The sequence below is a fragment of the Dipodomys merriami genome, unplaced genomic scaffold (genome assembly GCF_024711535.1).
Source record: "Dipodomys merriami isolate MVZ:Mamm:240054 unplaced genomic scaffold, mDipMer1.0.p SCAF_78, whole genome shotgun sequence".
NCBI classification, from domain to species: Eukaryota; Metazoa; Chordata; class Mammalia; order Rodentia; family Heteromyidae; genus Dipodomys; species Dipodomys merriami.
The window spans coordinates 6,118,281-6,133,686 of NW_027206379.1; the positions used below are offsets into that span (position 1 = coordinate 6,118,281).

Below are 15,406 nucleotides of genomic sequence, written 5' to 3' on the forward strand. Positions count from 1 at the left end.
CAACTTAGGCAGCCAGTGTGAACTCCTAGCCGGGGCACCTCCAAACCTTAGGTGGGGATGAGTCCCTGCGCTAGCCCCGGGCTGGACAGAGGTACTGTACAATGTGCTCGGAGGGCCCCCAGCCCTGCTGGACCTGTATCTGGACTTCTCCAGGGCTGTCTCTGCTGCCTTCTCTGACTCTGGACTCCTGGTCCTGAGAAGCCGTGTAACCAAGCGGTCCGTGTGGGCATCCCCTGGGCTCAGCCAGTCCAGGCGCCGCAGCCAGACAGGAAGTACTGCGGCTGCCACCTTTATTCGCAGTGCTGCTGCGGCCCTGCCAGGCTGAGGACAGCCTCACCTCTGCATTATGACCTGGTTCCACCCCAGCACCAGAGTAGCTCAAGCCCTGCCCCCACCCCCTGCAGAAGCCAGCCCCAAGCTGCCAGACCCCACCCCTCCCGCGGCCTCCAGCCTCTAGGAGGTGAGACCCCATGGCCATCAGCTCCTCCTCCAACTGGGCGGGTGAGCAGCTGGAGCCAAGTCGGCCCACTCCGAGCTGGAACGCGCCACCTTGTCCTCCACAAGTCTTCACCTATGGGCCCAAGAAGTCCTCCTTCCGATAGCCCTTCTGCGGGGGGAGGGGCCGGGGTTAGGGTATCACCTGCTGCCCTGCAGCACCCCCCCCCCCCCCGTGCTGGGTGCGGCCTCGGCCCTTGCCCTGTGGCCCCGACTCCCACTCCATCCTGGCTTCTGGGTCCCTCCCTGACTTCCTGTGCCCTGTCCCCCAGGCCTGAGGCTTGAGCTCTGCAGCACGTACCGCCCGGAAGTCTCGATGGAGCTTGCTGTACTGCCACAGGTTGGCCAAGAGGCTGGAGGCTGCCCGGGAGGACTTCTCACTGTCAGGGCTGGGGAAGTCCGGAGGCTGGGGGTCAGGACCGGGGGCGGCCTGGGCAGCGGGGGCCCCAGCCAGGCTGCCCGGGGTCGGTCATCCCTCACCTGTCTCGCTTCTTCTTGATGAAGATGAGTTTTCGGAGACCATCAAAGTAGAGCAGGTCGCGGGCGGCGATGGGACTGGCCACTACCAGGTTGTTGAGCACGGCTATAATGTTGACCAGCACCTCGGCTGGAGGATACTTCTCGCCCACGCTGCCCGGAAGCTTCTCAATCAGGTGGCTCACCACCTTGGTGGCTGCCAGGAGCGCCAGGTCAGTGACCCTGGGCTCCTGGGTGCCCCTTCCCTCCAACACCCCCCCCAGCTGATGTCCCTGCCTCCCCCCACCCAGCCTGTTACCAAGAAGCCAGACGAGGGAGAACCACAGGGCTGGCTGGCTGGGCACAGCCCGACTCACACATCTCATCCTTGTTCCTGGCGTTTCGAGACAGGTTTCGGATGAGGCCTGTGAGCGAGCGCAGCTGGTGATGGTCAGCAGTCCGTACCCGGTCCAGAAGGGGGTTCAGGATGCGCTCCTGCTCCAGGGCCAGGCGGCTCAGCACGCCCGCCCACTGCAGAGGGGAGGCCGGGGAGGTGAGGCCCGGCAGCGCCCAGGCCGCCCTGCCCTGGGGCGGAACACAGGGCTGCACCCTCGCTTGGAGCCACTGCTCAGCTCTGCCCTCCCTGGGCCAGGCCTGTCCAGGCAGACCCTCTGCTCAGGCCTCCAGAAGTGGAGTGAGCTCAGGGTTCTGAGCTTGGGCAAAGCGTGCGCCTCATTTTGAGTCCCAGTCCTCCCTCCCCAGCCTCCTGGGGAGTGGCTCCCGCTGCGTCCTGGCGTCCAGCCCAGTACAGGAAGGAGCGGGGGCCATGGCCCACTGACCCTGCGGTCGCCGGCAGTGATGTTCTGCAGCGCCCCCGCGGCCGCTTCTGTGGTGTGCCGGTTCAGCTCACAGCGCTGCAGCAGCCTGCTGTACAGTCCCACCACCTGGGGGCTCCACAGCCACTCCAGGCCCTTGGGGTCTTTGGACACTTCGGCAAAGGTGAGCGCATCGGTTGTGAGGGGCAGCTGGACGAGAGGGTGCCGGGGTCAGCGGGGCCCCGGGTAGCCGAGGCCGGGGGGGGGGTCGGGACGGGGGCCCCTGCTCCCGTCCGCCCAGGCCCGCGCCCACCTCACGCATCCGCCGGCTCTGAGGTGTGAAGCAGCCCACCACCTCGCCAGCTGGCGCCCCGGCCAGGGCCCCGCGGCCCCGGCCCTCCAGCCGCTGCAGGGCCGAAGGCGGCATCTCGTCATACAGGCGGTAAGAGAGGTTCCGCAGCACGCACACGGCGTTCTCCACGCTCTGGGGAGGGTGGAGGGCGGCGGTCAGCGCAAGCTGAAGCCTGGGGACCCCCAGGCACCGCCCACCCCTCACCTTGTCCTCGCATTTGCCCACATCCAGGGCGTGGTTGATGTAGGCGACCAGAGCGTCCACCAGCCCGTGGCACTCACGCATCTTCTGCCGGGTGGCCTGGGAGGCCGAGCTGAGGTTCCTGGGGAGGGAAACAGATCGAGTCCCCCTCGGGGTCCCGGCCCAGCTGTCCCTAGGGACTCCAGGCCAAAGCCTCTGCCCTACGGTGAGATTCACGGCCACCAGCGTTTGCCACCTGCTAGACACGGCAGGGCCTGCCCCTTGATACCACTTGAGGGTTGGGACCCGATTTAATGAGAGCTGAGCCTGCAGCCGGGGCCTGACGCACTTTCCACCTGGTGGCCAGATGTGGCTTGCCCCAGTGCCTGCTCTCCAGGCCCACCGGCCAATCTTAGCCTGTCCCTCAGGCCTCAGACACAAGCACCACTTCCCAGCGCTGCCCCAACCCGCACGGGCACCGGCCCTCCAGCACTGACCCTCCCCACACGGGCACCGGCCCCCCTCCCCGCACGGGCACCGGCTCTCCAGCGCTGACCCTCCCCACACGGGCACTGGCCCCCCTCCCCACACGGGCACCGGCCCTCTAGCACTGACCCTCCCCACACGGGCACCAGCCCCCCTCCCCGCACGGGCACCGGCTCTCCAGCGCTGACCCTCCCCGCATGGGCACTGGCTCTCCAGCGCTGACCCTCCCCCTCCCCGCACGGGCACCGGCTCTCCAGCGCTGCCCCTCCCCCTCCCCGCATGGGCACCGGCTCTCCAGCGCTGACCCTCCCCCGCACGGGCACCGGCCCTCCAGCACTGACCCTCCCCACACGGGCACCGGCCCCCCTCCCCGCACGGGCACTGGCTCTCCAGCGCTGACCCTCCCCACACGGGCACTGGCCCCCCTCCCCGCACGGGCACCGGCCCCCCTCCCCGCACGGGCACCGGCCCCCCTCCCCGCACGGGCACCGGCTCTCCAGCGCTGCCCCTCCCCCTCCCCACATGGGCACTGGCTGTCCCCCCCTTGGCCTCTGGTGGCCCTGCGGCCCAGCACACCTGAGGAAACCAGTAGCGTTGTAGAAGATCTCGGCCTCGGAGGCATTCTGTTGGATGAGGGGGGGCCCCCCGGCCCCTGACAGGGGGCTCAGCACCAGGTCTGTGAGCTGCTCCAGCGTGTCTCTGGCCAGGCGGTCCTTCAGGTGGTCGCTGGATGACAAGTTCCATAGGATTCCTGAGTGGGCAAGCCAAGGCAGGGGTCAGGAGGCTGTGGGCTCCCTTCTGGGAATGGAGCTGGATACAGCCTGCACGCCCCTGTACTTGGTACCTCCTCACCCGAGAGCCTGCTGGCGAGGCACCCAGCGCCGGGGCCAGAAAACAAGAATTGGGGTCATGGGGGACCAGAGGTGAAGGTGACTATGAGGAGAGTGTGTTGGCTGGGGTAGGTCAATGACAGAGCAATTGCATGGCGTCTGTGAGGCCCTGAATCCATTCCCATGACGGAAAATAAATGAGGGACAGAGCCAGAAGGACAGAATTTGGGGACCAAGGAAAGAGACAGGACAGGAGAAATGTGTCTGTCACAGATCATGGAGAACAGCACAGAGGAGGGGAAAAGCAAGGGAGGGAGGAGGAGGAGGGCGTGGGGGGGCCGTGGGGGCCGTGGGGGCAGGCCGTGGGGCGGGCCGTGGGGCGGGGCCGTGGGGCGGGGCCCTGGGACGGGGCTGGGCGGGCCGTGGGGCGGGCCGTGGGGGGCCGTGGGACGGGGCCCTGGGACGGGGCTGGCGGGCCGTGGGGCGGGTCGTGGGGCGGGCCGTGGGGCGGGCCGTGGGGGGCCGTGGGATGGGGCTGGACGGGGCGGGCCGGGCCGGGACGCAGCACCGGTGACATTCTTGCGCAGCTCATCATCTTGCTCCCGGAGCGTCCGCAGCAGCTCGAAGATGCCGTTCTCCTCCACCAGGGCCAGTTTGTTCTCTGCGTTGTCGTAGATGAGGTTGCGCATGGCCCCTGTGGCGTGGCGCTGCACCTCCTGGTTGGCGTGGTTGAAGAGCTTCACCAGCCTGGGCACCGCCTGCAGGCTGCGGGCCTGGGACACGCACGGAGACCCGGGTCACGAGTGCAGCCACGTGCACGCGTGCGGATGTGAGCGGGGATGGGTGGAGGTCTGCGCGCGCGTGTGCGGGGATGGGTGGAGGTGTGGAGGTGTGTGCACGCGTGTGTGGGGATAGGTGGAGGTGTGGAGGTCTGTGCACGCGTGTGCGGGGATGGGTGGAGGTGTGTGCACGCGTGTGTGGGGATGGGTGGAGGTGTGGAGGTGTGTGCACGCGTGTGCGGGGATGGGTGGAGGTGTGTGCGTGTGTGTGGGGATGGGTGGAGGTGTGTGCACGCGTGTGTGGGGATGGGTGGAGGTCTGTGCGTGTGTGTGGGGATGGGTGGAGGTGTGTGCACGTGTGTGCGGAGATGGGTGGAGGTGTGTGCATGTGTGTGCGGGGATGGGTGGAGGTCTGCACGTGTGTGCGGGGATGGGTGGAGGTGTGTGCACGCGTGTGTGGGGATGGGTGGAGGTCTGCACGCGCGTGTGCGGGGATGGGTGGAGGTGTGTGTGTGTGTGTGGGGATGGGTGGAGGTGTGTGCACGCGTGTGCGGGGATGGGTGGTCTGTGCACGTGTGTGCGGGGATGGGTGGAGGTGTGTGCACGCGTGTGCGGGGATGGGTGGAGGTGTGTGCACGCGTGTGGGGGGATGGGTGGTGTGTGCACGTGTGTGGGGGGATGGGTGGAGTTGTGTGCACGCGTGTGTGGGGATGGGTGGAGGTGTGTGCACGTGTGTGGGAATGGGTGGAGGTGTGTGCATGTGTGGGGGGATGGGTGGAGGTGTGTGCACGCGTGTGTGGGGATGGGTGGAGGTGTGTGCACGCGTGTGTGGGGATGGGTGGAGGTGTGTGCACGCGTGTGTGGGGATGGGTGGAGGTGTGTGCACGCGTGTGTGGGGATGGGTGGAGGTGTGTGCACGTGTGTGGGAATGGGTGGAGGTGTGTGCACGCGTGTGCAGGGATGGACGGAGGTCTGTGCACATGTGTGCAGGGATGGGTGGAGGTCTGTGCGTGTGTGTGTGGGGATGGCTGGAGGTCTGTGCACATGTGTGCAGGGATGGGTGGAGGTCTGTGCATGTGTGTGCGGGGATGGGTGGAGGTCTGTGCATGTGTGTGCGGGGATGGGTGGAGGTCTGTGCGTGTGTGAGCGGGGATGGGTGGAGGTCTGTGCGTGTGTGTGCGGGGATGGGTGGAGGTCTGTACACGTGTGTGTGGAGATGGGTGGAGGTCTGTGCGTGTGTGCGGGGATGGGTGGAGGTCTGTACACGTGTGTGCAGGGATGGGTGGAGGTCTGCGCGTGTGGGGGGGGATGGGTGGAGGTCTGTGCGTGTGTGTGGGGATGGGTGGAGGTGTGCGTGTGTGTGCGGGGATGGGTGGAGGTCTGTGCACGTGTGTGTGCAGGGATGGGTGGAGGTCTGTGCGTGTGTGAGCGGGGATGGGTGGAGGTCTGTGCGTGTGTGAGCGGGGATGGGTGGAGGTCTGTGCGTGTGTGAGCGGGGATGGGTGGAGGTCTGTGCGTGTGTGTGCGGGGATGGGTGGAGGTGTGTGCGTGTGTGTGCGGGGATGGGTGGAGGTCTGTGCGCGCGTGTGAGCGGGGATGGGTGGAGGTCTGTGCGCGCGTGTGTGTGGGGATGGGTGGAGGTCTGTGCGTGTGTGCAGGGATGGGTGGAGGTCTGCGCGTGTGTGTGTGGGGATGGGTGGAGGTCTGTGCGTGTGTGTGCGGGGATGGGTGGAGGTCTGCGTGTGTGCAGGGATGGGTGGAGGTCTGTGCGCGCGTGTGTGCGGGGATGGGTGGAGGTCTGTGCACGCGTGTGTGCAGGGATGGGTGGAGGTCTGTGTGTGCGTGTGCAGGGATGGGTGGAGGTCTGTGTGTGCGTGTGTGGGGATGGGTGGAGGTCTGTGCGTGTGTGTGCAGGGATGGGTGGAGGTCTGTGCGTGTGTGTGCGGGGATGGGTGGAGGTCTGTGCGTGTGTGTGCGGGGATGGGTGGAGGTCTGTGCGTGTGTGGGGGGATGGGTGGAGGTCTGTGCACGTGTGTGAGGGGATGGGTGGAGGTCTGTGCGTGTGTGGGGGGATGGGTGGAGGTCTGTGCGTGTGTGTGCAGGGATGGGTGGAGGTCTGTGCACGTGTGTGCAGGGATGGGTGGAGGTCTGTGCACGTGTGTGCAGGGATGGGTGGAGGTCTGCGTGTGTGTGTGGGGATGGGTGGAGGTCTGTGCACATGTGTGCAGGGATGGGTGGAGGTCTGTGCGTGTGTGAGCGGGGATGGGTGGAGGTCTGTGCGTGTGTGCGGGGATGGGTGGAGGTCTGTGCGTGTGTGAGCGGGGATGGGTGGAGGTCTGTGCGTGTGTGTGCGGGGATGGGTGGAGGTCTGTACACGTGTGTGCGGAGATGGGTGGAGGTCTGTGCGTGTGTGCGGGGATGGGTGGAGGTCTGTACACGTGTGTGCAGGGATGGGTGGAGGTCTGCGCGTGTGGGGGGGGATGGGTGGAGGTCTGTGCGTGTGTGTGTGGGATGGGTGGAGGTGTGCGTGTGTGTGCGGGGATGGGTGGAGGTCTGTGCACGTGTGTATGCAGGGATGGGTGGAGGTCTGTGCGTGTGTGAGCGGGGATGGGTGGAGGTCTGTGCGTGTGTGAGCGGGGATGGGTGGAGGTCTGTGCGTGTGTGTGCAGGGATGGGTGGAGGTGTGTGCGTGTGTGTGCAGGGATGGGTGGAGGTGTGTGCATGTGTGTGCGGGGATGGGTGGAGGTCTGTGCATGTGTGTGCGGGGATGGGTGGAGGTGTATGCGTGTGTGTGCGGGGATGGGTGGAGGTCTGTGCGCGCGTGTGAGCGGGGATGGGTGGAGGTCTGTGCGCGCGTGTGCGGGGATGGGTGGAGGTCTGTGCGTGTGTGTGGGGATGGGTGGAGGTCTGTGCACATGTGTGCAGGGATGGGTGGAGGTCTGTACACGTGTGTGCGGAGATGGGTGGAGGTCTGCGTGTGTGTGCGGGGATGGGTGGAGGTCTGTGCGTGTGTGTGCGGGGATGGGTGGAGGTCTGTGCACGTGTGTGAGCGGGGATGGGTGGAGGTCTGTGCGCGCGTGTGGGGATGGGTGGAGGTCTGTGCGTGTGTGTGAGCGGGGATGGGTGGAGGTCTGTGCGTGTAGTGGGGATGGGTGGAGGTCTGTGCACGTGTGTGCGGGGATGGGTGGAGGTCTGTGCGTGTGGGGGGGGATGGGTGGAGGTGTGTGCACGTGTGTGCGGGGATGGGTGGAGGTCTGTGCACGTGTGTGAGCGGGGATGGGTGGAGGTCTGTGCGCGTGTGTGAGCGGGGATGGGTGGAGGTCTGTGCGCGTGCAGTGGGGTGCAAGTGTGCGTAGGTGACGCAGGCCTGTGCAGTGTGATGCCCACGTGTGTGCTTGTGACGATGGTGTGGGTGTGTGGAAATGACATGGAGGTGGGCAGGTGCTCCCTGAGCCTTCTCTGCTGAGTAGGCCCAGGACAGGGGGAGTCTGTCCAGTCAGCCTGGAGGTCAGCAAGGAGAGTAAGGCACTGGAGGTCAGCACAGGCGGTGGTGATCAGGGGTCTCACTGAGGGGCAGCAGGTGGCCGGCGGGGTGGTCCGCCCCACTGAGGGGTGGCAGGTGGCCAGTGGGGTGGTCAGCCTCACTGAAGGGCAGCGGGTGGCCAGCAGAGTGGACAGTCTCACTGAGGGGCGGTGGGTGGCCAGCGGGGTGGTCAGTCTCACTGAGGGGCAGCGGGTGGCCGATGGGGTGGTCAGTCCCCCCGAGGGGCAGCGGGTGGCCTGCGGGGTGGACAGTCACCTGCTTCTTGGCTGCCGTGTCGCTGTAGCACCTGTGCTGGATGTAGGCCGCCCCGAGCACCTGCAGATTGGGGTCTGCAGCCATGAGGTACTTGACTGCAGAGGGCAGGTCGAGGTCATCAAAGCTGCAGAACCAGGGTCGGGGGTCAGGCTGACCTGCCTGGGCTGGGCTGGGGAGCACACCCCCTCCCTCTCCGGCCCGGCCGCTCACCCGCTGCTGAGCCTCTGCAGGGTGCGGTGGCCGGCGTAGCTGTCCAGCCCATGCATGTCCGGCAGGTGGCCGGAGTCCGCCAGGCTGAGGCTGAGGCTGCGCACCGACGGGGCCCGGGCCACGGGCTCCAGGCCGGTCCCCGGCCCCGCCCCGGCCCCTCCGCGGCCCCGGTGGCTGCTCTGGAAGCGCTGCAGGGTGCGCATGGCGGGGGCGCGGATGGTCCGGCCGGGGGGCCCCTCGGGACCCTCCGGCCAGTCCGTGCCCCCCGCCCTGCTCGAGCCGCAGCTGGCCTGGCGCTCGTAGGCGAAGGCGCGGTAGGTGGAGGGGGCCGCGGGCTCCAGCTGCTCCGACACCACGCTGTAGCGGTCGTCCAGCGCGCCGGGGCCCAGCCGCAGTGAGCGCAGGGACAGCGTGTCGTAGTCAGCCCGGCCGCCCGCCCCGCCGCGCTCGTGGAAGGACACGGGCCGCACGGCCATGGGCGGGCCGGGCTGGACGCCCCCATACCCCGCAGCCCCAAAGGCCCCGCCCCCGTTGTGGGCAGAGCTCAGCCTCCGGCCGCAGCTCAGGTCTACAGCCGAGCGGGAGGACCAGGAGGCTGGGCTGTAGGCCGGCTTGGCGATGGGCCTGAAGGTCTGTGGAAGAAGAGCGCGGTGAGCAGGTGTCCGGGATCCCGCCCACCCTCGCTGCGGCCCAGACGCCCCGACGGCCCCGACCCCCGGCACTCACCGCGGGCTTGTGGCCACTCAGACCCTGGGAGCGGGAGCTGAAGCCGGCCTGCGGGGTGGGGTCCTGGCTCCTGGACGGACCTGCAGACAGGGCCGGGGAAGCCGACCTGGCCAGTCAGTTGTGCACCGGCCTCCGGCTTCCCTCTGCCCGCTGTCTCTGTCCCTGAGAGTGGCCTCAGCCCCAGGGCCAAGTGGGCGTTGGAGACGTGTCCAGCCGCACCGCCACCTCTGTCCTTCACCTGCCTGGCGTCTTCCACAGCCGCTGTGGAGCGGCTGTGCCTCCTCTGCCTGAGCCGCCCAGAGCACCGGCCCCACTGACCTCTAGGCTGCCTGGGGAATGCTCCAGGGTCTCCGCCCGCTGTCCAATCTCTGCCAGGACACGGCACATAGCCCCCTTCACCAGGGAGCCAGCCCGGACCGCCCCAAGCCACACTCATTCCCTTGGAGCGCCTCCTGTGCCCAGACCCCGGCTGAGCCCGGGCTGTGCTGACCCAGGAGGCAGTCTTCCTGGACCAGTCTGCCCTGATGGACGGTGGCCTCCCCCACCTGGCAGAGCCTGAGGCGGGGGCCACGCCCGCCCCATCCAGCCCCACCTCAGCCGGGCGCCGTCAGCCTGGCTCCGAGAGTGGACGAAGGGGTGTGGGCGGGGAAGGAGGGCAGGGCTGGTGAGGCCCCGGCAGAATAGGTGGATGGATGGGGGGGGCAGTGGGGGGGTGGAGGGGGCGGGCAGATGGTGGTCACGTGGTGAGTGGCGAAAGCCCAGGAAGCCTGTGGGAGGGGCTCCTTGACCAGAGGTGCTGGCTCAAGGGCCGAAGGGTCAGGAAAGTGTGGGAACCCCCGCTGGATGGTCTGGGGTGCCCCACCAAGGAGCTCCCCAGATCTACCCAGGTTAATGAGGCTTTGTTAACTCTTGACGCCAATGAGGACAGCCTGGGGCACACCCCAGCCTGGGGGCCTGACGCCCACCCCCAAATTACCGTTCTCCTCCCCTAATTGGCAGGGTGGCCAGGTGGCAATTAGTCCTCCCTCCCCTCCCCCCATGACCCCTGGTACGGCTCTGGTCCAGCAAGGACAGGGCCCGCAGCAGGCAGTAGCCACCCTGGCCGGCCCCTCTGGACAGCCGTCGTGGGGTCTGTTCCGGGAGCCTTCCTAAGCATGTGAACCATGGTGACTTCTTTTTTTTGGGGGGGGGGGTCCGGTCGTGGGGCCTGAACTCTGGGCCTGGGCGCTGTCCCTCAGCTCTTCAGCTCAAGGCTAGCGCTCTACCACTTGAGCCACAGCGCCACTTCCGGCTTTTTTCTTTTTGCTTATGTGGTGCTGAGGAATCGAACCCATGGCCTCAGGCATGCAAGGCAAGCGTTCTACCACTGAGCCACCCTCCCAGCCCACCATGATGACTTCTGACCAGAGGTTTGTCTTACTGTCTGACTTGAATCCTTGCTGTTGTAGATGGACTAGAGAGGAAGTGTCCTAATCTCAGCATGTTCGAGTGACTTCCTAACACACACTCACACACAGTTACACTCCACACATGCACAGACCCCGCACATACACACACCCACACACAGTTACACTCCACACATGCACAGACCCCGCACATACACACACCCACACACAGTTACACTCCACACATGCACAGACCCCGCACATACACACACCCACACACAGTTACACTCCACACATGCACAGACCCCGCACATACACACACCCACACACAGTTACACTCCACACATGCACAGACCCCGCACATACACACACCCACACACAGTTACACTCCACACATGCACAGACCCCGCACATACACACACCCACACACAGTTACACTCCACACATGCACAGACCCCGCACATACACACACCCACACACAGTTACACTCCACACATGCACAGACCCCGCACATACACCCACACAGTTACACTCCACACATGCACAGACCCCGCACATACACACACACACACACAGTTACACTCCACACATGCACAGACCCCGCAATACATTCACACACACACACCACCCAGACACACATGCACAGACCCCGCACATACACACACACACCACCCAGACACACATGCACAGACCCCGCACATTCACACACACCACCCAGACACACATGCACAGACCCTGCACATTCACACACACCACCCAGACACACATGCACAGACCCTGCACATACACACACACCACCCAGACACACATGCACAGACCCTGCACATACACACACACCACCCAGACACACATGCACAGACCCCGCACATTCACACACACACGTACCACCCAGACACTCTCACATATAATTCACACACACACATGCACACACCCCGCACATACACATGTACCACACACACCACCCAGACACTCACATACACTCACATAACAGACACACTCGTACACACGTTCACATTCACACATACCACACATACACTACACACTCCAGCTCACCCCCTCCCAAGTGCCCTGGTGGCTCGGGTTCACTGAGGGGCGTCCACACCCCCCGGCTGTTCTCACGGAGAATATTTGGGTCACTCCTGGCAGGCTGGGCCTGCAAGTCCTCAGGGAGCCCTGGGTCCAGACAGGCCCTGGCTCTGCCCGGGATTTCCGGGCTCCCCTCTCCCAGCTCCTGTCCCATTCACTTCGGCCTGTGTTCCCTGGTGTGAGTTCCGGGTTTGCAGACAGATGGGCCTGGCCTGTTCCACAGGGGACAGCCTTCCCCCATCCTTCCCATGAGGAGGGTGGGGAGGCCCAGAAGGTGGGGGCTCCACCCCTGGGCCCACCAGAAGTGGGCCTACCTACCCTGCCGGCCGCTTTCCCGGGTCCGAGCCCCACGCCCTCCTGGCCCTCCTGCTAGGGCGGGGTGGTGACTCAGAGAAGGCCTCAGTGAGTCAAGGGCTGAACCCTGGAGCCCGGGCGGCCTCTGCCCCGACACCACCACACCCCCGACGGCCATCTCTGTCCACTGCCTCTGTCCACCCATCCCCACTGCCGTCTCCCCCACCGGCCCGCCTTTGCCAGCCCGGCCTACCTCGGGCGACCTCGGCGAAGCCCTCGGGCTCGGCTGCCCCATTGTGGCTGTGCTTCGGCTGCTGGCCCAGCTGCAGGAGGCGGGCTCGGACCTGCTCCTGGACTCGGGCTGCCCTCAGCCGCTCCACCTCGGGCCCCTCAGCACCCCGGCGGTCCAGCTGCAGGTCAGAGGGCAGGGCCAGGGAACACACACCAGCCTCGGGCTGCAGGGCGGACAGCAGGAAGTTACCATCCTGCATGGTGGCAGGAGCACCTGGCTGGCCTGCTTGGCCCCTTCCCGGTCCTGTCCCTTGAGGCCCTGTCCCAGAAGTCCCCTCCCTGCTGGCGCTCAGAGCTGGCCTGGAGACAGACGCTGGCCCGCCCAGCCCAGAGCTCTTCTGGGGGCGGGGACACCTGGGCCAGGTGGGAGGGACGGGCCTCTGCCTGCTTAAGGTGGAATTTGGGCGGAAGAACAGGCCCTGTGCTCCCCTGGCCTGGCGTCTGACTCTTCTCCCATGCCAGGACTGGACCCCAGGGGTCCGGGCCCTATCAGTTCTCAGATTAAAAAGCCAGACCAGGGCTCGTGGAGTCAGTGTGGTAAGGAGCTGCTGGGGTCCTCCGACACCCTAGCCCGGTGGCATCCAGGAACGGTTACCGGCTGAATCCAGAGCTCAGGGCCGGGCAGAGGATGGAGGAGGGTGGGAGGGTTGGAAGCTTGGTCTGGTCCTCGGAAGGGCCCCGGCTCCCTCCCTGGCACCTCTCCCTGGCTCAGCGAGGCCTGGGGTGGGAGGCCCGTTCCCAACACATGAGTCAGGGCGGGCAGGCCAGGCGCCCCAGGGGGTTGACTCAGGGGACAGGGCTCGTGTTGGCACCTGCTGGGAGGGGGGGCAGGAGGGAGGGTGTGCTGAGGGCTGGGGTGGGGGCAGGGGCGGAAGGAGAGGTGGGAAGGCTGCAGGGGGTATCGAGCTTGGTCCTAGGAGCTTCCAAACATTGCAGTTTGGGGGACCGGCATATTCTGAGGAGCTCTGGGTCAGGCCTGGTATCCAGCACAGCTCCTTGGTAGCCGGAGCAGGAGCTGGTATTGTCTCAACCTGCCCCGTGCTCCTCTGACTCCGGGGCTGCCATCCCCACCGCCTCCGCCTCTTTCTAGACCGGGCTCTGGGCTGTGAGGGCTCTTTCCCATGGCAGGCCTGTGTCCCAGTCCTGGTGTCCTGGGGACGTTTGTCTTAAGGTTGAATGGCTGAAGGCAGAGGCCTGGGGTGTGATGAGACTCAGAGTGAGGGTCATGAGGCCAGCCAGGAGGAGGGGGCTGGAGGGTGGGCAGCCAGGAGGAGGGGGCTGGAGGGTGGGCAGCCAGGAGGTGGGAGGGCTGGAGGGTGAAGGGTCAGGAGGAGGGAGGGCTGGAGGGTGAAGGGTCAGGAGGAGGGAGGGCTGGAGGGTGGGCAGTCAGGAGGAGGGAGGCTGGAGGGTGAAGGGTCAGGAGGAGGAGGGCTGGAGGGTGGGCAGCCAGGAGGAGGGGGCTGGAGGGTGGGCAGCCAGGAGGTGGGAGGGCTGGAGGGTGAAGGGTCAGGAGGGGGAGGGCTGGAGGGTGGGCAGTCAGGAGGAGGGAGGCTGGAGGGTGAAGGGTCAGGAGGAGGAGGGCTGGAGGGTGGGCAGTCAGGAGGAGGGAGGCTGGAGGGTGAAGGGTCAGGAGGAGGGAGGGCTTGAACATGAAGGGTCAGGAGGAGGAGGGCTGGAGGGTGGGGGTCAGGAGGAGGGAGGGCTGGAGGGTGGGAGTCAGGAGGAGGGAGGGCTGGAGGGTGGGGGACAGGAGGAGGGGGCTGGAGGGTGGGGGACAAGAGGAGGGGGGCTGGAGGGTGGGGGACAGGAGGAGGGAGGGCTGGAGGGTGGGGGACAAGAGGAGGGGGGCTGGAGGGTGAGGGACAAGAGGAGGGAGGCTGGAGGGTGGGAGTCAGAAGGAGGGAGGGCTGGAGGGTGGGGGTCAGGAGGAGGGAGGGCTGGAGGGTGGGGGAGAGGAGGAGGGGGCTGGAGGGTGGGGGTCAGGAGGAGGGAGGACTGGAGGGGGGTCATGAGGAGGGGGCTGGAGGGGGGTCAGGAGGAGGGAGTGCTGGAAGGGAGGTAGGAGAAGGGGGGTCGGAGAGTGGGCATTTAGGAGGAGGGAGGGACAGAGAGTGGGAGTCAGGAGGAGGGAGGGCTGGAGGAGGGAGTCAGGAGGAGGGGGGCTGGAGGGTGGGGGACAGGAGGGGTGAGGGCTAGAGGGTGGGGGTCAGGAGGAGGGGAATTGGAGGGGGGTCACAAGGAGGGGACTGGAGGGGGGTCAGGAGGAGGGAGGGCTGGAGGGGAGGTAGGAGAAGGGGGGGTCGGAGAGTGGGCATTTAGGAGGGAGAGACATAGGGTGGGGGTCAGGAGGAGGGAGGGCTGGAGGGGGGTTAGGAAGAGGGGGGCTGGAGGGGGGATCAGAAAGAGGGGGGGTGGAGGGGGGAGTCAGGAGGAGGGAGGGCTGGAGGGGGTCAGCAGCTCAGTGGGGGTTGGCAGAGAGGGACCTGGAAAGGTGAAAGGTGGGTTCGGCCCCTGGGAGGGTGGGAGCAGGCTGGTGCCCTACCTGGCTGATTCTCCGGATCCTGCCAGACTCCCGGTGCGTCCCCGGGGCCGCTGCCACTGGCCGAGGAATGCGGGGTTCCATCCTGGGCCTGGCTCTTGTGGGCAGCCTCTGCCTGGAGACACTGTGGGGGCACCCGAGGGCGGGGCGCGCACGCCGCACGCCCAGCTCATCAGACCGGTTGCTTCCTTGGGAGACGTGTTTTGTGTGGAAAAATCCCGGGAGACAAGTTTGTGCGGCGCCGACGGGCCTAGAGCGCACGCCTGGCGGTTGGGGCCCGCCCTGCCTGAGCCCCGGGAAGCCAGGCCAGGCCGAGGGGCCGAGGCGCACGAGGGCCAGGCACCAGGCCGCAGCACGTGCGGCGGGGGCCCGGGAAACCGCTGTCATGCCGGGCTTCCCCCAGCTGCTGTCCGGCTAGAAAGGCCTGTGATATCGCCAGGCTGGTTCCCGAGGCTCTCGGCTCGGGGCTGGGGTCTGCGTCAGACTCCAGGGCCCTCTCCCAGGAGCCACAGCTGAGCGGCAAACCCAGCCTCTGGCCAGGGCTTAGAAAACCGGAGGTGGGCTGAGTCCTGCACACCCTCATCCGAGGAGCCCGGGGGTCCCAGGGTGCCCTGCGGTGGTCGCCACCCGGCAGAGAGGAGTTGGGTGTGGGGATCACTGAGGCTGGGCAAGGACTGCGACTG

General features: G+C 66.6%; 1 protein-coding gene across 1 annotated transcript; it reads right to left on the bottom strand.

Annotated features, from left to right (window-relative positions):
* Window positions 1-273: 273 nt before the first annotated feature.
* Window positions 274-12,453, bottom strand: LOC138818818 (plakophilin-3-like). Its single transcript, XM_070009964.1, has 13 exons — window positions 12,147-12,453; window positions 9,129-9,208; window positions 8,403-9,034; window positions 8,193-8,316; window positions 4,183-4,387; window positions 3,361-3,535; window positions 2,323-2,440; window positions 2,080-2,250; window positions 1,791-1,976; window positions 1,329-1,482; window positions 976-1,168; window positions 797-884; window positions 274-607 (listed from the first exon to the last, which is right to left on the bottom strand). Exons 1-13 carry the CDS (start codon window positions 12,382-12,384, stop codon window positions 572-574), a joined length of 2,400 nt encoding a protein of 799 aa, XP_069866065.1. The 5' UTR covers window positions 12,385-12,453; the 3' UTR covers window positions 274-571.
* Window positions 12,454-15,406: the final 2,953 nt, after the last annotated feature.